The sequence below is a fragment of the Cnephaeus nilssonii genome, assembly GCF_951640355.1.
Source record: "Cnephaeus nilssonii genome assembly, chromosome: 14".
Classification (NCBI taxonomy): Eukaryota; Metazoa; Chordata; class Mammalia; order Chiroptera; family Vespertilionidae; genus Cnephaeus; species Cnephaeus nilssonii.
The window spans coordinates 59,645,588-59,668,784 of NC_137085.1; the positions used below are offsets into that span (position 1 = coordinate 59,645,588).

Sequence of the window (23,197 nt, forward strand, 5' to 3'; positions counted from 1 at the left end):
GCGCATGGGAGGTAGTGTAGTTATAACACTATCATCCTTTTATAGAAAGAGAAATTGAAGTGCAAGGAGGTTCAAGGACACACAGTGAAAACCAGAATCCGTATTCAAACCGGACAGTTTTAACTCCAGAGCCTGTTCTACTAACCATAGCGCAGATTTTATCCTTGACTCTTCTGTGTATGAAACATGAAGCGCCACATTAGGCCTGTGGGTAACGACTTTCCTGACAGCAGATGCAGCTTTCATGGGGAAGCTTGTCAGTAACAAGTGTGTCGATCTGTCTGAAGTCAGTCTCTGCTAAAGTCACTCCAGGCAGTTGCTTTCATGAACAAATCTGAAAACTGAGAATAACATTGCTTCTTAAAAAAACAACAACAACAACACACTGTCAGTTGCATAAACAGTTGTTCCGGAAAGCAGTGCTGGTAGTAGTGCACATGTCCAGTTTCTCAGAGCAGAAGCCTCCCTGAGAGCAGCTTCTCTCTTCACAAAGAGATGAAAAGTAGGCTCGTGAACTCTGGCCAAAATTGTGACTTGATTGCAATTTACCTCCCACTAAGCCAGATTCTTCTTTTTTGGCCCCTTTTCCCATTTACTCTATCAGTCATTACCTAGGGTCCCTAAGCTGAAATAGTCTTCTCCCCTAACATACATACGTTACTACATCGGAAGGAAGCTGATGCATGCTTTCCTCCCCAGAAAGCCCACCATGTACAGACATACAGGCCACCAGCGTGTGAGGTCATGTGTTTCAAGGTTCGTTGGGGACCCGAGACTGATCATCCTCTTGTTTCCCACAGAGCTCCAGAACAACACGCTCCGAGGAGGACAGGGACAGCCTGTGGGACGCCTGGGGCTCATGGAGCGAGTGTTCACGCACCTGCGGTGGGGGCGCCTCCTACTCACTAAGACGCTGTCTCAGCAGCAAGTAAGTCCTGTACCCACCGGGGGCTTTTGTTAAGGCCCAGAGGCAGCAGGCTCGAGACCTACTCTTGTGGTTGGGGTTACGCAGAGCATTTTGTTGCAAACAAATCCAGATGAAGGGGTGCAAGGAATGTACACATGATTAAATATGTCTATCTTCAGCTAGGTATTTTATGTACTCATATAATAAGCAATACACAATTTATCCCATTTACCAAGCAAATTTTGTTAATGTTTTTAGGTTAGAACTAGGAGGGGAACTTAATAGAAGTGGACCTAGCACCTTTAGCTCTCTATTATGTTATACATTTTGCTGTTTTAATCATAGTGACAATAATAGCAACAATATGAACATGAATAAAGTGTATGTTGGATTCCGATGTTACCAAATCCTTTGCAAATGAACGGTATATTGGTTTAGTTTTTTTAGATATTGGAATGGCCAAAAGTTTCCTAAGGCCATTCATTTTCATGGATTTTGACTATAAGAAGATTTGGAGGAATAAATAAGCAGTGGGAATCGGGGCATGCATAGTGAGAGTGATGATGAAGGTGGAAGTGGGAGTGGTTAATGGCTTCTCAACTGAAAAGAAAAGGCCTAAGGTGTTACAGTGGAAAGTCTTTACTTACAATAATAATTCATAGCCACTTCTTGAGTTGTGTGGTCTGTGAGTAGATTTTTCTCCAAACTCTAAAATATAAAATACGTACCCTAGTAATATTTTTCAAAGAAAGATTTTATTCCACAGTGAAAAGTGTTATATGTGGCAAGCAAAAGGTTTGGTAAAAATTATTACATATTATAAAGCATGAAACAGAAGAAGGAAAAAACATACACCTCTGATTCTTCTAGACTTTTCATAAACAGCAGAAAGTGGTGAGATGTAAGTTCAGGAAAACGTGAACTTATTCTAACAAGAGTGAGAATTTCTTGAAAATCGGGGTCTAGTCTTATTCCTTTTGTATCCCCCAGGCCTGCACAGGGTCTGCCAGATATTAGGAGCTCAACAGATATTTCTTCACTGGATCCAATGATAACTACAGACCATTTTGGTTCTAGACACAAGTCCAGTGGAGATGATATACCCTGAAAAAAAATGGCTAAAGGGAATATCTTGAAGGAAACCAGAGTTATTCTGGTATTTAGCTATTCTGATGTTTGGGTCTGCATGGAAGATGGGCCTATTGGGTTGTAGCCAAGTTTGTTTATCTTCTTTAGAGATCAGCTTCATATCAAACCAGATCCCTGAGCTGGGAAGAATAGGCCTTTCATTTTTATGTTTTACCTGTTCTCTTCATCTGCACTACATGATGCTACGTGGTGATAGCACTCTGAGGCATAACGGATAATAAACATCCACCAGTAAGGCCAAAGTGTACAAATTTGGAATGTTCGCATTATGCAGCTTTATCAAATTAGCATGCTTGAGTGTTCTTTAGGGATGAGCCAAAACATGTGTCTCACAAAGCTAGGAAGAAATGCATGGGAACGTTCATGTTGGCTCAGTGAATGTAACGCTGTGCGAATATTTTATTGAGTGAGAGGCTGAGAAGCCACTTAAGGAATAAATTAATATCACAAGTAAAACTCTGTCGTTCCACATTTTACCAAATATTGGTGTTATGTGAAATGGAATATGAATTCTAAAGTTATAAATTTATGGAATACATATCTCTAATTGACTTTCAAATTACATCCAGTAAACACATACTGGGCTAGAAAGGAAAGTGTAAAATGGGAGTGGAGTGGACCACCCGTTTTCTAGGGACTTGATGAAGGGAGGAGCCGCCAAACAGATGGCATTTCCAAATCCAGTAAGAACATAAAGGAATACTGAAAGAACAGACTGAACGACTGAATTGACATATGTGTCGTTTGTCCTAGAACCAGAATAGTACAGCTGAGTGTAAACTGACCTCACAACACAACCCCTATTGAAGAACGGTGTCAAAACATGTGCTGGGGTACAGATAAATAATCCTGTTATGATTTTTTAAAAATGCACATTGGTCAAAGTAAGTCATCTGGCCAAGACTAGAGTCAAAGTGAGAAAGCAAAATTATTACATGGAAAGCATGCCATGTAGGGAGGGTGAAGGATTGGGATCATTTTTGCAATCTACCATGATGGTCTATGGCAAGCATGTCAAACTCAAAGGCTAACACGAGCCAAATAAACGAGGCATGCAGCCCGCGGGCCATGAGTTTGGCATGCTTGGTCTATGGCTTTCATATTTGTTTTATAATGGCTAATGAACTTAATGGCTTTTCTCTCATCTCCGCTCCACAGATGTAGGCATTTAAATTTAGTTCAGTCACCTTATACTAATGGGAAAGATCAGAGACTGTGAATGTATGGGTTTCTAGAACCCAGCAGGTAACTGGAATGTGTGTGTCATAGTCTAATGGTAGGCATTCAACTTCAGCCCAAATAAATCCCATCCATCTGCTGAATTAACCTGCCAGGCCAAGTTTCTTAGCCCTGGTCCTATGCTCTCTTAGGGCACACTTAGTTGTAATATTTTTAACTCTACCACCTAAAAATTATTCTACTCCCAACATGATAGAATTGTAAAGAGAGCTACAATACCCAATTTTATTCAATAGATAACTGCTCAACTTCTGGAGTTCATGATGTTTCCTGTGGACTGGGAGCTTGTAAGGAGGCTTGGTTAACCTTCTGAGCTGATAACATCTTCTCTGAGTGATTGTTTTGTGGATACAGGGATACACAAATCAGTGGAGGCAAAACAGAGTGAAAATACAGACAAGCATTAAGTATTAAATCCTTCACTCTCAACGGGCAGTGCTTTAATGCTGGGGGAGACCTCTGACCCGGGAGATACTGAGCAGAAATCTTCCCTTGGTGACTCCCTCATCCTTTCCCCGAGGCTCACAGAAAGTAAGCAGTGCTTGATATTCCCAATTTCTGGTTTTGGAGCTTTGATAATTCTCTTTATATGAAACCCTGTTTTGAGCACTGAAGAAAGGCACTGTATCAACTTTTTTCTACAACATTTACTAATTTCTATAAGATTATATTATGTTTTATTGAGTAACTCTGCTAATGCAGCGGTTGCTAATCTTGTATAAGCAAGTGGCACTATGTAATGTCTGCTTTTATTTTAATTAGAAAACAGACTATATCTACTTGTACTTTATGATGGTTCTTTATTTTATTTCAAGTGAATTAAATAATGTACCCACAACCGGAAAAGCTGCTTCTTCTCTTTCCAGTTCTTCACCTTTCCCACTAAATACTCTGAAATAACAGTTTTAGCAAATTCATTTTCCTCATTGACCTACCTAGTGTATGTTCTTTAGTGGAAACAATCCTTCTTCAACCTAAATTACTTAAGCATATTTTTTAGAATTTGATACTAAAGATCTGTCTCTGAGAGCTCTAGGTTTGTCTTCAGCCAGTTAATTTAGTTTTGCCCGTAAGGAGTTCCAGATGCATAAGGCTCTTAAGAACAGTGTGTTTTAATGTGATATATACCACTGTAGTAGGTCTATGCCAAGACCAAGGTCAACGGAAGAAACTGCTCCTTATCTGAAATGGCAGTGGGTCAGATAGCTGATGCTCTTAAATGTGATGTCATCCATTGCATTGGTGACTGAAGAAGATTTAAAGGTCTTTTATGACCTTTTTTACTTTATGAAATGCCACGTTAATATGCAGGTTAGTTAGCAGTGTGGCTTAATGAATTAAAATTAATATATTCAAAATATAAATATTTTGTTAAATCCCAACGGATTAAATGAAGGGCGTGTCAAATTCATATATATCCAAAGAGCAAAAAGCAGCCTATCTAGAAAATATGCAAGCACTTTTTAAGAGTTAATAAATTTTGAGTTGAATAAAATTGTTAGATAAACAAAAGATAAAATCATCACACTATGGAGGTGCCTACAAAAGTAAGATTATGATGTTATTCCAAAGGGATATGGCTGCCACAATGGTCTCAATATAAACACAGAAAATTAAAATAAATAACCTCAAGGAGTCTTATCTCACAGGAATGAGGAAGATCATTCTAATCACCTCATTTCATAATAATTGAGCTAAGGGGGAGAGGGCTAGTTTTTCTGATTTTTTTTTATTGCAAACAATTTTTCTCCAATAAAAATATTGATAGTTAACACTAACATAAACTTTAGTTAGCAATTAATTTCTATACCACATAATAATAAATACCAAAAGAAAAAAGTTAATGTTAAGTTTAGCTTCTTAAACAAATATTTTTTTTAAAGTTATCTCATCTCTGTCATACATCTAATTAAGGCTTGTTTCAAGACGTTTCAGAACTTTCAGTTCAAGTGAGCCCCAAAACAGGATTAATCTGTTTTTCTTCATCTAGTATTGCATGTTATCAGCCTTGTTTTCCTTGGAAATGTTTGAGTTTTTGTTTAAAGGAAAGATATACAAGTTCAGAGTGGGTCTGACTCTTCATGTCTTTTATACGAGGTGGTCTTTTCATTGTGTTAAAGGAGGTTTCACATTTTGGGATTTATGTTTGAGAGTTTGCGGTTGCCTTCCTTTTACTTTTTGGGTCAAAGCCTAGTCTAAATGTATTACCAAGACTTCTAATATTCCAGGTCATATATCTTAGAGGAATGTTTTGTTCCAAGATCTGATCTTCTTTCAAGGGGAGAATCCACTAAGGCCAATGACTGAATGTTTGGGACCAATTTATGGCTTGGTTTATCCCATAAACCTGTTTGTTGGAATAAAAGATGTTGAAAATGTGTTTGGTGTCTATACCCTTTCCTAGCCATGTTGGGATTCTGTAACTATTGGCTATCTCTTTCTCTTTATTTAAAAATTCCTTATGTGGTTAGTTCAATTGCCTTTCTGAAGTTTTTATTCCTTCATAATTTTCTTTCACTGCTTTATTGTGATATCTTTGAAATGTAAAACATATATATTTAAGGTATACAACTTGATGTTTTGATATGTGTATACATCTGGAAAAGATGAACACTATCAAGCTAAATAATTTATCTATCACCTCTACATATTTACTGTGTGTGTGAGAGTGTATATTGAAAAAAATTAATTTAAAATATGTTTTCTTCGCAAATTTCAAGTATACAATACAGCATTGTTAACTATTGTCACCATGCCATCTGTTAGATCTCCAAAACACTTTCATCTTCCATAACTGAAACTTTGTATCCTTTGACCAATATCTTCTAATTTCCCTGGCAAACCACCATTCTACTCTCTGCTTCTGAGTTTCACGATTTTAGATTCCACGTATAAGTGAGATTATGCAGTATTTGTCTTTTTGTGTCTGGCTTATTTCATTTAGCCCTCCAGGTTCCTCCATGTTATCACAATGGACAGGATTTTCTTTTTTGTTAATACTACATAATATTCCTTTGTCTGTCTGTCTCTCTCTCTCTCTCTCTCTCTCTCTCTCTCTCTCTCTCTCTCTCTCTCTCTCTCCACACACACACACACACACACACACACACACACACACACCCCAAATATTCTTTATCCATTCATCTGTTGTCAAAGTACACTTAAGCTGTTTCCATGTCTTGGCTATTATGCATAATGCTGCAGTGAACATGGGTGCAGATACCTCACTGAGATCAAGATTTCATTTCCTTTGGATATATATTCCCAGAAGTGAGGTTGCTGGGTCATATCATAGTTATATTTTTAGTTTTGGGGGGAACCTCCATACTGTTTTTCATAATGTCCTTAACCAATTTATATCTCCACCAACAATATACAAGGGTTCCTTTTTCTTTACATTTCTTACCAGCACGTGTTACCTTTTGTGATTTTTATAACAGCCATTCTAACAGGTATGAGCTGGTTGCTCATTGTGGTTTTGACTTGCATTTTCTTGATGAATAGGATATTGTGCACCTTTCCATGTGCATATTGGCCATATGTACGTATTATTTGGGAAATACCTATTCAGGTCCTTAACCTATTTGTATTGGATTATTTGATTTTTTTACTATTGAGTTGTAGGATTTTCGTTTATATTTTGAATACTAAGCTCTTATCAGATGTATGGCTTGCAAATACTTTCTTCCATTACGTATGCTGCCTTTTTATGCTGTTGAATGTTTTCCTTTGCTGTGCAGGATATTTTGGTTTGATCTAGCTCTGCTTGTCTATTTTTGCTTTTCCTGCCTATGCTTTTAGTGAGTGTCATAACCAAAATAATCATTGCCATGACCAAAGTCAAGAAGCTTTTTTCCTGTTTTCTTCTAGTAGTTTTACAGTTTGAGGTCTTGCATTTAATCTTTTGTCCATTGTTAGCTCATTTTAATATTTGATGTGAGATAAGGGCCCAGTTTCATTCTTATGTATGTGGATATTTAGTTTTCCTGACATCATTTATTGAAGAGGTTACCCTTTCATACACCCTTGTCAAAGGTTAGTTAATGGATTCATATTAGTTAACCTAAACATATTTCAAGATTCTCTATTCTGCTTCACTGATCTATATGTCTGTTTTTATATAATACCATGCTGTTTTGATACTATAATTTTATAACTTAGTTTGAAATCAGGAAGTGTGATGCCTCCAGTTTTATTACTCTTTCTCAGGATTGGTTTGGCTATTTGGGATCTTTTGGAGTTCCATATGAATTTTAGGATTGTTTTTTCTATTCCTGTAAATAATGTCATTGGGATCTATGGATTCAAAAGTGCATTGAATCCATAGATCACATAGGGAGTATTAACATTTTAACAATATTCACTCTTACAATCCATGAACACGCACGGTATCTATTTCTATTTATCTGTGTCTTCTTTAATTTCCTTCATCAGTGTTTTATAGTTTTCAGGGTAGAAGTCTTTCATCGCACTAGTTAAATTTATTTCTAAGTATTTTTTATGCATTTGCAAATAGGATTGCTTTGTTAATTTCCTTTTCAGGTAGTTTATTGTTAGTATATAGAAATGCCACCAATTTTCTTATTATTACTGTTATTGGGCTGAACTAGGAAAAGAAAAACAAACAAATCTCACAGTTAACAGAAGGGAGAAAATAATAAAGATTAGAACAGAAATCAAATAGAGATTAGAAAAATACTTTAAATCAACTAAATGAAAAAATTTGAGGGTTTTAAGAAAAAGATAAACAAAATTAACAAAACTTTGGCTAGACTAAGAAAAAAAGATGCAAATAAATAAAATCGTAAATGTAAAAGGATGCGGAGATTGAAATGAAAAATTAAAGGGACACCAGATACTAAGAGCAAAAAATGAGGGATACCAGAATTGCATACATTAGGGGGTGGATACTTTACCTGGAGGCAGAAAGAATAAGTATAGAATGCTAAATAACATCCTACTTATGTGTGACGATGAGCCAAAGCCAATAGCTTACCTGTGCCAACCTCAAACAGCTACAGAGTCAATCCCTACCTCTGGGCTTTGGTGTAGGACTCACTGGTCAAGAGGGCAGCGCCTAGAACAGAATAGGTGCTCCATAAATATTTATATTGGGCAAATATCTAAGGTGCCCTTCAACTCTACAATTGAATGTGTGACCCTGAGGGAGAGGGGTCCTTTCTCCTCCGCATATGCACTCAAAACCCATTCTGCTGCCAGATAGGAAGAGGACCAAAAGTTGTTCTTCATGTGAATGGTTTTAAAGAAAAATGAGATTCTCCAGGCTCCCATTTTGCAACGGACATCTGGACGATATGGGCGGATTGAAGAACTTTTGTCTCTAGCCAAAATAATTCATAAATTCCCAGCTCCAGGGTTGTATGGGGTGAGGTTGTGAGAGTCCTAGAGTTTCATAATATACATTTTCCTCATGGGGAAGAAGGAAAAGTTGGACTTGGTGTTGCTAAAACACATTTGTTTTTATTCTCATTCTTTGCCTCTTTTGGCTACTGAGCAAATGTAAGATCATTTGCAAACCTTATGGCATGTGTGTATGTATTAGAAAGTGCATGTCCTTCCTGCTCGGGGATGTCAAGCCAAAGGCAGCAATCCCCGGGCCCCCACTCCTCGTCAGCTTTCAGAGGGACCAAACACATTGCAGTGACAAATACAATTTTGAGTAAATATGTGAAAGTAAACATGTTCACAGCAAAAGGCCAAGGTTTCTTTCCTTTGGTAGCTATTTGGTTTCATTTTAAACTTTTCATCTTGGGTTTATTATCGAAAGATTTTAATACAGTTTCAGGGTTCAAAAATTAGAGCAACTGGGAGGCCAACGAGTCTTCGTGGCCTGAAATCATTCTTACAGCGTTTCCTTCTCTTCTACTCCTTCCCTTCTTCCTTTGACCCTTCCTTCTTTCCCTCCCTCCCGCCCTTCCTTCCTCCCTTTTCTTCTTTTCTCAGTAAGTGATTGTGGAGGGCGAACAGGCACTTTGCTGGGCACTGAGGCTCAAAGATCAAACACATAGACTGTAGGAGAGAAAAGCAAATAAAGAAGCAAAAATATGTTTTCTAATAACCACCCAGTGTTGGCAGGGTGGCCTTATGTAGTAGGTGCCCTGTGGGGCCCAGAGGCGCAGTCTCCCTGGTCACCTGGGTGCTCTGGGAGTCTGTTGCGTGAACTGTGACCCTCCTGTTGTAGTTGAGCCTTGATTGCTGTTGGCATGTCAGTGGGTGGGGTTGACCCTCAGGCTGACTGACTGTGAGTCCTGGCCATGACCGCAGCAGATGAGCTGCTGTGCAGGGGCTGACCCTACGGAGCAGGCTAACACCCCCCACCCCCAGCGGGACTCTGCCTGCCGAGACCACCTTTGGGTGTGCCATTTGTGAATCTATTGGGTAGCGCTCTGTAATTGAAATCTTTAAAAAATTAAATTAAAAATCTATAGCTGTCAGCATCAGATGGCATGAGAAGGGTGATGAAGACATATCTATGCATTCTGGCCTAGACTGAATTTTAAAACTCATTTTTGTGTGTGTGTTCACACACATTTTGCTGGGTGAAATAACCCTTCCACAAAAGAAAGAAAATGTTTGCTGAAAGGGAAGAGTCCAGGGCAGCTGCAGGACTGTGTCTTCGTTTGTTAAAGCACCAGCCCTCTGCAGACTCTGCCTCCTCGCCTACAGTGGCTCTCGCTGCCCACGTCCCACTGTCAAAATCCTAGGTGTCATTTAAACTTACTTCCAGCAGTGGCCCTTAATGTCACTGTGCTGTGTTCACAAGGCATTATAATCACATTTACATAGTCTGGCTTGTGTTAGAATTACTTATATGACACTGGCCCTCATTAGACTATCAGCACTGTGAACCAAGGTTTTATCTTGTTTTGTTTTTATATCTTCCTGCCTTGCATATAATAGGTACCCAGTGAGTATTGAGTGAATTAATTGAAGTGACTATTAGAGCTAAGAACCTGCTGTAGTATTTTGGGAAGCAGGAATAGGGAGGGAAGGCTATTTTTTGAATTCCCCTTTATTCTATCACCCGCTTGGAGACCCACCTAAGATACATCTTCATAAGTTACTTCCCGCCATGTACCTGCCCCTTTGCCGAATTCCTTCTATGTTTAACATCCAGACCACATCCATTAGTTGTTGACTATGCGTTATACTGTTGTGTGTTCTTTTTGGACTCATGTGGAATTTTTTTCAACTAAACTTTAACTTTGATAAGGGTCAGGGAAGTCATCATTCTTTCATCTTTCACAATGCCTAGCTTAATACTGGTTCAGACTGGATGCTCAATAAGTGAAAGTGACTGTAAATCAGAAAGCATTATACACAACCTTGTTCACCAGGAAACCCTGCCCAGGCTTCATTTTCACTTTCACACCGTGTACTGTGCGTTGTCTCAGTCGATTGTCCGAGCGGGATACTCAGAACAGATTCTGGCTTCCTTAGATGCTGGGCATGAACGTGATGGTTTGCAATGTCATTGTTCTTTCTTCTTTCCTTTTTGATTCCATGAGCACGCTCCTCTTTTTCATAACCCCAGTCCATATTTGTGAAAACATGAGGCTTTGTTGCAGCATGTCTGTCTTTGAAGAACAGGCAGAGATATGTAAAATCATACTTGTTTGGGGGAAAAAATTGGCAGCGAGTTTTCTAGTTGTAATTTAAAACATACCAAACACTCATAATAACAAATAAACCACTCTGAAACTCGCAGGACAAACTCCAAAATTCAATCTGTAATATCCTCACATGGGTCTAAATTTTAATTTAACAGCTCCGCAGCCTCTTAGCCAATGCAAAAGAATCCGTAAAAGTACAGAGAAGCTGTCTTCGGTGACCTATGGTCGAGAGAAGATCAAACAACAAGAGGAGTTGTCATCTTAGAACATTTTCCCTAAACCTACATCATTTCCATTTATATTGAATTTGGGCTCCACATTAACTCTCTCTGTAGACATAAATCAGAGCCTCCAAGCTGGGACAGCATTGAGAATGTTTTTAAAATAAGATATTAGTATAGAGCAGAGGTGTTGAATTATAAAACGGAGGTTACAAAAATAAGTTACCTGTGCCAAAAAATCACTTTTAAGTCAAGGCCTCAATTCATGGCACTGTTTTTCGACATGGACCGCCACTACCTCATATTCTGTTTAAAATTGCTTTGAAAATGCAGCTTTAAGGCGGTCTCTCTCTCTCTCTCTCTCTCTCTCTCTCTCTCTCTCTCTCTCTCTTCCCCCCACCCCTTAGGCCTCTGGCAGATTGCGAGGAGCTAGTGTGACACCAGGGCTGTGTCTGTTCCCAGGCAGCTCACCTACTGATGGATGAGGCCTGGCAGCATGCCTCCTTGTTGTTTGTTGTATTATTACAACAGAAAGCATTTTCAAAAGCTACATTTATCAAGTTGTCATAATAATTTGGCTTGTATATCTATCTACCCAGAAAAAAAATAAATCTCTCCCTCAGCACTAATCTGAGTCACGTGATGCATCACATGCAGAAGAGGCCGTGCGAAACGAATGGGCATCCTGCTCAGGGTTCGGGGTCCTTTTGACTAGAGGTTTAAGGAATTAGAGATATTTTTTATGTACACATTGGAGGTCCCCTCGCACCAAAACCCCTGTCTCCTCTTTTCAAGGTGTTTTTCCACTGGCGGTTGTGTGTTGGGGGTGCATTATTCCTAGAATTTTGGTGGCTTGGTCTAAGGAAGGAGATTTAACTGTGAAGTTTGCCATGAAGAAGACACCTTTTAATGTTAAAGAGCAGGTTTAACAAGATTGAATCAAGTGTTACTAGATTCAACATGATTGTGATGGAAAATATTGGGAGCAATTTTGTTTGTTATTTATGATAGGTGGCTGTCTGGTAGCACATGGCTCTGTTGGGGGTTGGAAGGGTAAAGGACGATTCAAAGTCATCATCCAGAGTAATATACACTCATTAAATGTTTGTTTAAGAAAACTTCAAATCTACATATGTTAATAAAGTTATACACACTAAAACATCTCCAATTATGTGGAGACTAGAGGCCCAGTGCACGAAATTAATGCACGGGTGGGGGGTCCCTCAGCCCAGCCTGCACCCTCTCCAATCCGGGACACCTCGGGGGATGTCTGACTGCCTCTTGCAATCTGGGACCACTGGCTCGTAACCACTTGCCTGCCTGCCTGCCTGCCTGCCTGCCTGATCGCCCCTAACCCCTCTGCCTGCCTGCCTGCCTGCCTGATCGCCCCTAACCACCTCTGCCTGCCTGATTGCCCCTAACTGCCTCTGCCTATCTGCCTGATCACCCCTAACTGCTCCCCTACTGGCCCGATCACCCCTAACTGCTCCACTGCTGGCCTGATCACCCTTAACTGCATCTGTCTCACCTTGCACCCGGGACCCAGGAATCCCTCCTCCGGCTGGTCGCAGGCACCCAGGACCTGGGCTTCCCTCCCTCTGGCCAGCTGCAGGCACCCAGGACAGGACCCAGGCTGGCTTCACTCAGGCCAACCATAGCCACAGGGGACTGTAGGCGGGAGGTGTCACCCGGCTGCAGCCGCAGGTGCCCAGCACCACGGGGCGGGTGGCTTGTCCCTCTCTCGGACCACAGCCCCAGCCGCTGGCGCCCAGGACCTCAGGGTGTTCAGCTTGTCCCTCTCCCAGGCTGCAGGCGCAGGTGCAGCCACTGGAACCCGGAACCGCGGGTGGGCAGCTTGTCCCTCTCCCAGGCCACAGGCGCAGGTACAGCCACTGGCGCCTGGGACCGCAGGGCCGGAGGCTTGTCCCTCTCCCAGGCCACAGCCTGGCTGGTCCCCATTCGTCTCTCGCAAGCTCATTTGTGCCTGGCTGGTCCCCATTCCTCACTCCCCAGTGTTGAGTGTCTGAGCAGTTACAGTGTGAAGGCGTGAGGGCGTGATGACCATTTGCATATTAGCTCTTTATTATATAGGATAGAGTGTGTAACGAATATATATATATATATATATCTTAATACATAATATATATATATATATATATATATATATATATCTGTAGATACATTTTTATTGAGATATAATTGGCATATAACATTCCATAAGTTTAAGGTATACAACATGTTGATTTGATACACTGATATATTGTAGTATGACTATAACTTTAGTGTTATCTAACACCTTTATCATGTCACATGATTATCATTTCTATTTTGGTATTGGGAACAATTAAGATCTTAGCAACTTTGAAGTTTATAGTACAATATTGTTGTCTCTTATCAATGCATTAGGTCTCCAGGACTTATCTACTAAGAGCAAGTTCATTTAAACAGCATCTTCCCAATTCTTGCCACCCCTCCCCCCTGATAACCACGCTCTATTTTGATGTAGATGCTTTTTAATGAAGGGACAGTGGTGAATGGACTCCTCTTGTTAGGACCGACAACCATACCAGTAGAGTTTCCACACGAACAAGGCTCATTTGATTCTGATGAAAGGCACACTAAATTAGAATTAAAGAGTAACTATTTTAAACATGGAGAGAATTAAATTAAAATACAGAGAATTAAAGAATGACCTTTTTGAGCAAAAAGTACAGCAGAGAGCTAAGGGAAAGATGAGAACAAGGGACTTATGGAACCACAGGGATGGCATGTCATTTAGCTCCTCTTTCTCCCCCACGTGCTAGGCAAGACCATCATCACTAACCATCTGTTATGCATGGACGCCAGTTCTCGCCCGTAGGTTTTCAGCATTCAGTTTGACCCATGGATGAGGACAGTGAGCATCTGGGGATAGCTTTACACACAGGGTCCGGAGGTTTATATGACTTCCTTTTTGATGGCGAAGTTGATTGGCATCAAGTGTTGTTTCCTGAAAGAACCTCTCACAATAATGTGTCTGTGGAAAATGAAAAGCAGCCCAACAATGTGTTTGCATTTGGTTCTCTCAGGTGTTCTCAGAAGTCACTATTTCTCTTGAGATCTTTGTAAAAAGCCCAGAAATGTAGAAGTGTTTTTCCTGGTTCATTGGGGACGTCCTCCTGCTAGATAGCTCCCCTGAGGACTGAACTGCTCATGTGAAGTGAGGGAGGAAAACAGGGCTCCCATACTGCAGGGAGGCCTGGCTACGCCTGCAGATGCACTTGTCTTGTCTAATCCATGGTTGTTTCAGGACCCACTTTAAGGGACCCAGTGTCCTGGCTCAAATTGCTGCTGTGGTTTTATGTCTACTCTCTTGCAAAGAATTCAGTTTCCTTTTGGATGACTAAAATTAGAGAGATACATAAGCAGATGGACTGTCCTATTTTAAAATCCTTTGCCCAATAATTTATATTTAAAAAGTAGAAGGTAGCCCTGGCTGGTTTGGCTCAGTGGATAGAGCATCTGCCTGTGGACTGAAGAGTCCCGGGTTCAATTCTGGTCAGGGGCACACGCGTGGGTTGCGGGCTCGATCCCCAGTGTGGGGCGTGCAAGAGGCAGCCAATCAATGATTCTCTCTCATCATTGATGTTTCTATCTCTCTCTCCCTCTCCCTTCCTCTCTGAAATCAATATATATATATATATATAAAGTAGAAGGTATTCAGCCCAGCTGGTGTGGCTCAGTGGTTGGGCATCAACCTATGAACCAGGAGGTCATGGTTTGATTCCTGGACAGGGCATGCAGGAGGCAGCCAATCAATGATTCTCTCTCATCATTGATGTTTCTGTTTTTCACTGCCTCTCCTTTCCTCTCTGAAATCAATAAAAATATATTTTTTTAAAACGTAGGAGGTATTCAGAGAAATACAAGCCCCGTTCTTACTTAGCTGCACTCATTGCTTTTCCGAATCAAAGGCAAAGCTTCCTGAACCTGATGCAACTGTGGGCTGAAGACCTTCAGGACTCAGGTTTTCAACCCACAGTTACCAGACTTTCTCGGAACCGTTCATTGACACCCAGGATGCATCTGGATATGTCACCAGAAGGATGACAGGAGATAAGAAGAATGTTAAGGTAAAAAAATGGATGCAGTTGACCCAAAATTTTTATTCCTAATGAAAATTTTTTAAAAAATATGCCTTTCTCTTTTGAAGACTTAAATTATATAAGCAGAGAGGAGAAGCCAACACATTGCTAAAGCCTGGAAAGCGAGCTTTTAACTTTCCAAGGCCACTCATGTCTTCTCAGGTCGTTACATTGTGATCATTGAAACGGAGATCATATCAGGATCTGGGGATTGGAAGGGTTTGGGTAGCTCATTATGTGTTCATGAGAGATGAAGAAAAACATGCCACAAGCCTATGCTAATCTTATCAAGAGTGAATTAAAATCTGAATAATTTGGAAATAACTTGTGATGGAGGTGATTTCCACGTTTGAGAGAAGGAATTAGTCCACATTCATAAATGATGGGCCCGGCGTCAAGGGCTGAAATAAATAAGGAACTTTCTGTACAAGTTTGGTTTGGATATATTTTTGTTTATATCTTGTTCTTTCATACTTGGACCAGTTTCTGAGTCCTTAATTGGCACAGTACTTACCGCCCTCGACACGGGCCTGTTGCTACGTCAGAGTTTTTGTAGAGAGGATGCGTTGACTTGCGTTCTCTGTGATCAGGGCTCTATAGCTTTCCTCAGACACCATTGTGGACTAAAATTTCTAAAGTTTGTTTTTATTCCAAGAGGCAGATTTCATTTTGTTTGAATCTGAAGGGAACTATTCAGCTGTTTTATATTAACAAACTATTTTTTTAAAGGAGAAAAAGAAAATATATTTTACTGTTTAATTCTCAGATGAGGCTTTTGTGCCCAGACAAGTGCCTTGGATGAAGAAATTCACACTTGGCAAGAATTAGAATTCTTGCGGTGGAAGAGTCACTACATTACTTAAGTAAAATTTATATTCGGGTTTAATAAATTTGAACTTTTAAAAAACTCAAGCTGCTCTGTCCTGAAGTTCTTTCACATCGCATTTAACTGACAAGTGTAGTTGCCTTGGAAATGTTCCAAGTGTACAGTGTGTGTCCAGGTACCCTGTACTTACTAGAAGTGGATTTACCAGAATTGAGAAGCGGCTGATGTATTGGTGTAGTAATAATAAAGCACAGTTAACCCCCAGGCCAACTCTCTGCTCGGCTTCCCAGATTTAATCTCGTGTTAGTATTCTGTGCATCTTAAGCATATCTTGTTCCTTTAATTTTGTTATTGTTTTATATGCTTTGGAGTGAGACAAACCTGGGTTTCCATCCCTAGTTCTCTCTTTTCTGTGTATATGACATTAAGCCTCCTAATCTTTCTCAGCCTCACTTTTCTCATCTGTCTATTACAGAGTTGTTGGAAAATTAGTGATAATGTACACAAAATACCTAACAGTGGGCCAGATACCTATAGCAGACACACAATACATAGTAGAGGCTGGTATCACTATTATTATTCACAACTTGATAATGTTTTTCAATAACGAGGATCTTTCCAAATTCAAGCATTACCACCTTAATAGCATATTTCAGTCAGTTAAACTAAAGAAGCTCTCACTAAGTAAGTAGTAGAATATTCAAATGGAATACTTAATTCAGGGACAGAATTAAAGTATTGGCAAGTTAATATTAGATGTTAGATGATCACAGGATAGTCTTTGGGAATTGCAACAAGTGTTTCTCTTTGCTAGTTTTTTTGTTTTTCTTTTATTTTTGCTGAAGCATTTTAAATCAATATTTTACAGTACATGCTTACATCTCCCATTATCCGAAGGTGCTTTTAAAACATGTGTGGGAATTTATAATTTGAAATCCTTGGCAAAGGCTCATTTAAATTATTAATGCAAGTAGTTTTCTGCTTTTTGGTTTTTTGTTTTGTTTTGTTTCTAGCGAACAATATCTCTATAATAACCCCTTGGCATGTGGACAAAGCTTTTGTAAGTTATCTCAGTTGGTGATCATAACTGTATGCACTGCCATTCCAATATCCATTTGACAGATGGAAAAGCGAAGACCCCCTGAGAATATAAGAGGCGTATGCAAGGAGATGAGCAAAGTCCAGCATCCAGAACTCCAAATCCCAACTTCCGATTTGTTTCCATTCTCCCGTTTAGGGAGATAAAGTTAGGAAAAGAAAATAAAAGGAGATGAAAAACAGTGGGTTTTAAGGTCTTAATGATTAACACCATATTTCACTTTTTAAAAGCAAGAAGTCCACACTGTATCCTCTCTGTTTTAAAACCTTCAATGAGTTCTCTTTGCCTGTTGCCAAGTTCAAATTTAGAAGGTATTTATCTCATCTCCTACAGTTCCTCACATAAACCCAAACTCCAACAAAACAAAACTGCTTGAAAATTTGCACATATAACATATATTTTTATACCTCTGTGCCTCTGCCTACAGTTTCTTCTCCACACATCCTTAACCCCCTTTCAATATCTATTATAGTTACCTCTATTATGCATTTAATTGATTTATTAAATTTCTACACTGTGTTTACTTACGAGCTAGGCATTGTTGGAAGTGCTTCATAAATATTAACCTGATAATCTCCATAATAATCCCAGAAGATAAGTAATAGTATCCCAGTTTACAAATGACAAACTGATATATAAAAAAACTGAGGAATAAAGCCAGGATTCCAGAAAGAGGATTCTGGTTTCAAACTGGGTACTCTTATCCACTGCACTATGTCACATATGCACTTGGAATTTCAAAATCGAAAAACATCTCACATTCTGCCAATTCTGATGTCTCAGTGGCACACTATCAAAGGCCTCTGGGTTGTAGAATTCATTACCTTGTAAGTGTACCATCAACTGGAGCCTAGCTCGCATCTTTTTAGACCCAGAAACCTGATATTTTTCAGTAATCACACCAAGCACGGATCCTTGTCTGGGAGGTGGACTCAGTGACTTGACCCATGAGATTAATGTCTGAAACTAAAATGCCAGTTTATTAACCTACAACTAAAAATAGAACTGTCTCTCACATGGACCGGAATACTCATGTCAGCATGACCAGCACACTGCGCAGTCATGAAAAGCCAGATCACTCTTGGCAAGATGTTTGGTCAACATGGCATCAGAACCAGGGTAATTCCTGGGAGGAACGGAACATTCATTGGCAGCAGCGTGGTTAGTGTGAGGCATCCACATCGTGATGGCAGCATCCTTGCCAATGGGACATGCAGGATTTCAAGTTTATGAGTCCTTTCCCTGGGACATTGCGAGGCTGGGCACCGACAACCATGTCTCTGGCATTCTCCTCTTTTCTATGATTCTAATGCCTGGCCAGCTCTTTCTTTTCTTGGCCACATTTTCTTGTTAATCCATATTAATATAGTCAATCTGGTTATGGTCAAGTGTTTAAGCCTAGGACCTTTCCATCTCTTTAAGAGAGTCTTTGTGTAATTGTATTTTCAGATGACATTTACTTTTTGATAACATTCTCAGACCTAGCACATGCTATTTAGCATTCCTTTCACTAAATTATAATTGAATGATTTTCTTAATAGCAAAAACCAAGTCATATTCATTCCCAGAAGTAAATGCATTGCCTAGCACATAACAAGAGCTCATTGGACATTTGTTGGACAAACAAGTGAATTAGGAGGCAGTAAAGCATCATGGTTATGAGTGTAAGCTCTGAAGCCAGATAGCCTGGTAGTAAATCTCAGCTCTGTTACTTAATAGTTGTGCAATTTTGGCAAGTTAGTTAACCTCCCTAAGTTTCAGTTTTCTCATATGTAAAATGGGTAAAATGATAGTACCCTGACTCCCAGGGTACCTGAGATGATTAAATAAATTAATATTACAAACTTAGAAATATTCCTCAAACTCCATAATTGTTAGTTATTAGTATAATCATTCTCTCAGAATTCTATATTATACTAGAGACCCGGTCCTCGGATTCGTGCACTGGTGGGGGGTGTGGCCTTGGGGTTGGCCTGCTGCGGGAGCACTGCTCATCCCGGTCAGCTGAGCGGCTGTGGACCCGCCCTCTGAGCGTTGGCTGAATGAGGAAATTAGTCTGAGCGGATTATTTCGGGGTAATGTCTTGGGTAAAGGTGTGTTCTGTGTCCTGGAGGAACCTGGCGGAGAGCTTTGCACCCCAAAGCCACTCGGTGAATGTCCTTGATGTGTGATGCCAGGTCGGTGACACCATCGGGGATGTTCAGGGTAGCCATGCTCCAGGATCCTCAGCCATCAGGACAGCCTCCCTGAGAGGTCCACAGTCACGTCCCCTCTTGCTATCCATCTATGCCAGCTCCCCGCACTCTTTCTAGAACACACCTTAGAGGGCCTGCATCAGCTGGTGGGGTCAGGCCAGAGTCTGGATTATCTCAGGTATTTGATAGGTGCAGAGACTCAGCCTCACCCTGGGCCTGCTAGCAGTTATTCATTTGCTGGGCTTTTATATATATATAGATATATATATAGAGATTTTTACTTGTTTTTTTTTAAGTGTGACTTTTTAAATGAATTTATTGGGTTTTATAGGTTTCAATGTACATTTCTATAATACATCATTTGTATATTCTATTGTGTGTTCACCACCCCAGGTCAAGTCTTCTTCCATCACCATTTATCCCTCCATTACCCTCTCCTATCTCCCCCACTCCCCTTTCCCTCTGGTAATCACCATACTGTTGTCTGTGTCTATGACTTTTTTTTTCTTAATCCCTTCTCCTTTTTCACCAATCTACATTCCCACCAACAGTGAACGACTGTTCCCTTTTCCCCACACTCTGACCACCTCTTGTTTGTTGATTTATTGATGATAGCCATTCTGACAGATGTGAGATGATATCTCATTGTAGTTTTAATTTTTATCAGTCTAATGATTAGTGACTGAGCATTTTTTCCTATGTCTATTGGCCATCTATACGTCCTCTTTGGAGATGTGTCTATTCAGGTCCTTTGCCCATTTTTAAATTGGATTGTTTTTTTTTTTGGTGTTGCGTTGTATGAGTTCTTTATAAATTTTGAATATTAACCACTTGTTAGATGTATCGTTGGCGACTATGTTCTCCAATTCAGTTGGTTGTATTTTCATTTTGTTGATGGTTTCCTTTGCTATGCAAAAATTTTTTAGTTTGATCTAGTCCCATTTGTTTATTTTTTCTTGTGTTTCCCTTGCTCGATGAGATATATCAGAAAAAATCCTGCTACAAGAAATGTCCAGGATTTTACTGCCTATGTTTTCTTCTAGGATTTTTATTGTTTCAAGTCTAACATTTAAGTCATTGTGACTTATTTTGAAAAGAGCAGAGAACTGCTGCTCTTGTGTCATCACTGAATGCTTAATCAAAAATTGATTATTTTTGTTCACAAGAGTTCAGTAATATGAAAACTCCCATGTATTGCTAATTGGAGTATGTAATGGCACAAAGTTTATGGAATGTAATTTATCAAGAGCTTATAAAAGTTCATTCCCTTTAGTCCAGTAATTCTTCTAGAAATTTATCTACCCTAAAGACATAGTCAGAAATTTAGGTAAAGCATATGCATGGATATGGTTCATTACACTCTCATTTATAAAACCCCAAATTGGACATTACTTAAGTAATAGAAGAATGATTATACAAATTATATCAGTTGATGGAATTTTATGTAGCTCTCAATATGTTGTGAAGTTGTGGGAAAATACCTTCAAAAATTTATAAGTGGAAAAAACAAGCTGCAAAATTGTGTAAGTGATGTGATTTATTTCCTCACTGGAAATTAATAAATCAAAATAATAGTGATTATCTTTAGATGAGGCAACTATGAAGGATTTTTTTTTTTTTTTACTTCTAGGTAATCTTTCTTTCCTAAAATCCCTGCAATGAACATGTATTTTAGAAATAAAAATAATTCTTTAACAATTATGACTTTTTATATCCATTTTATAATTTATAAGACATGTTAAACAGTAAGTGTAATTTTTATCATATTCACAATTTTAAGTTTTTTTCTGTGAAATATCTCCAGTTTCATACCAGAAATAATTAAGATGGGATTCACTTAATATTAATACTTTACAGAAAACCTTGCATTTATATTTATTTGGTTAAATAAGAACTAAGTATAAGTACTTATTTTAACAACCAAATGCTTAGTTACAATTCTTACATGTACAACTTCTTTAGATCTGCTCAATTTAGTATTTGAGTATAACTCCACTAAGAACGGACTCAGAAGAAAAGAGAGGCATTTATATGAGTATTAAGAGAGAATTCTTTTTATAAGGAAACTAGAGACCTGGTGCATGAAAATTCATGCACTCGGGGTGGGGGGGGATCCCTTAGCCGCCTGCACCCTCTCACAGTGCAGGACCCCTTGGGGGATGTCCACCTGCCAGCTTAGGCCCACTCCCCGGGGGATCAGGCGTAAGCTGGCATCAGATATTCCTCTGGCAGCCTGGGAGACCTCGGGGGATGTCTGACTGTTGGCTTAGGCCCACTCCCTCTGGGACATCCTTAGCGTTGCCGAGGAGATGGGAGAGGCTCCCGCCACCACCTCTGCACTTGTAGCCATCAGCCCGGCTTGTGGCTGAGCAGAGCTCCCCCTGTGGGAGCACACTGACCACCAAGGGGCAGCTCCTGCATTGAGCGTTGGCCCCCTGGTGGTCAGTACATGTCATAGCGACCAGTTCCCAGTTTTCCGCCATTAGGGTCAATTTGCATATTACCCTTTTATTATATAGGATAGTTCAAATATTGAGCCTTTCATAGTTAGTAATGAGGTGTTTGTTTTTCTTTTTGTCTCCTAGGAGCTGTGAGGGAAGAAATATTCGATACAGAACTTGCAGTAACGTGGTACGTATTGAGATTATATGATTGTGATCATGTATTTTTTAAGCACTGAATAATGCTAAGCAGTTTTATATATCCTGAGCAGAAATCAATCAATTAGCACTTCACTGAAAGTGATTTGTCTCACACCACATGGATTATGCAGCATTGAAAAATAAGTATTTTTAATGTTCCTCAAATGTGGCCATATTGAAACTTACTAGACTATTTCATATCTAGTAAGTTTTTATATCTAGGTCTCAAGATAACAAATAAAAGGAACGACAAAAGGGAAACCACCTGGGGTGTCATGAAATAAGTATTAATCAACTCGGGTTTAATAAATTCATTTCATTCCTTCATTCAACAAATACTACTCAATGCCATCAATGTGAGGCATTACACTAGTACAAGGATAAATAACATGATCACTATCTTAAAACATCTCTTGAATATAGTAAGAGATATAGAGAAGGAAGACAAATCAAAATATGACAAATGTTGGGAAGAAGTTCTTTGTGGGTTAAAAACAGAGAGAAATATGAAGGGTCTTCAAGGAAAAGGTTATTTGAGGTAGGGCTAAGAGGGCTGGGTGGGCTGTGACTTGCCCAAATTGTGTGGAGGAGACATAATGGGGAATTTTGGAGGCAGGAATATCTAAGATGGCTCTGAACACTAATGTGTTTAGCAGTATGGAAGAGAAGAACTGAAAGATATTTTGAGGTTACACCATGAACAAATTTTAATGTTACACCTCCAAGTTTATAATAGTTCAAGGAATAATGGGGGGAGGGGGATTGTCACTAGAAGTTTTGGAGCAAGAGTATAAATTATAGTTTTACTTTAGGAAGTTTAATTGTGTAGAGATACAAGGGATGCACTGGAAGGTGAAATAGATGGAGAGCGAGAAGTAATGAAAGTTTAACCAGGAAGAAATAGATACAAAAGAGATAAAAATTGAGGTAACTCTATAAGACTTACGCAATTAAAATCAGAGTGATGCGTTGAAGTGGGAATAAAGAAAACAGGCATGTGCACATTTAGAGCTCTTGCACTTGCTGATCCCACTGTTAGAGAAGCTTTTTCTTCATTATTTGCATGACGGTCATTCTTCTTATTCTAGTCTCATCTCAAATGCCACCTCCTCAAAGAGGTTTCCTGAACCATTTTATCTAATTTGGTTGTTCCACAGCCCA

The 23,197-nt window shown here is 39.5% G+C and overlaps 1 protein-coding gene across 4 annotated transcripts in view; it reads left to right on the forward strand.

Annotated features, from left to right (window-relative positions):
* The window catches only part of ADAMTSL1 (ADAMTS like 1), an 879,784-nt gene that overhangs the window by 512,930 nt on the left and 343,657 nt on the right, over window positions 1-23,197 (forward strand). For all 4 annotated transcript variants that reach the window (XM_079789992.1, XM_079789993.1, XM_079789994.1 and 1 more), the window contains 2 exons: window positions 801-928; window positions 21,980-22,025. In XM_079789992.1, the coding sequence (XP_079646118.1) occupies window positions 801-928; window positions 21,980-22,025 (174 nt within the window). The remainder of the gene's footprint in view (window positions 1-800; window positions 929-21,979; window positions 22,026-23,197) is intronic.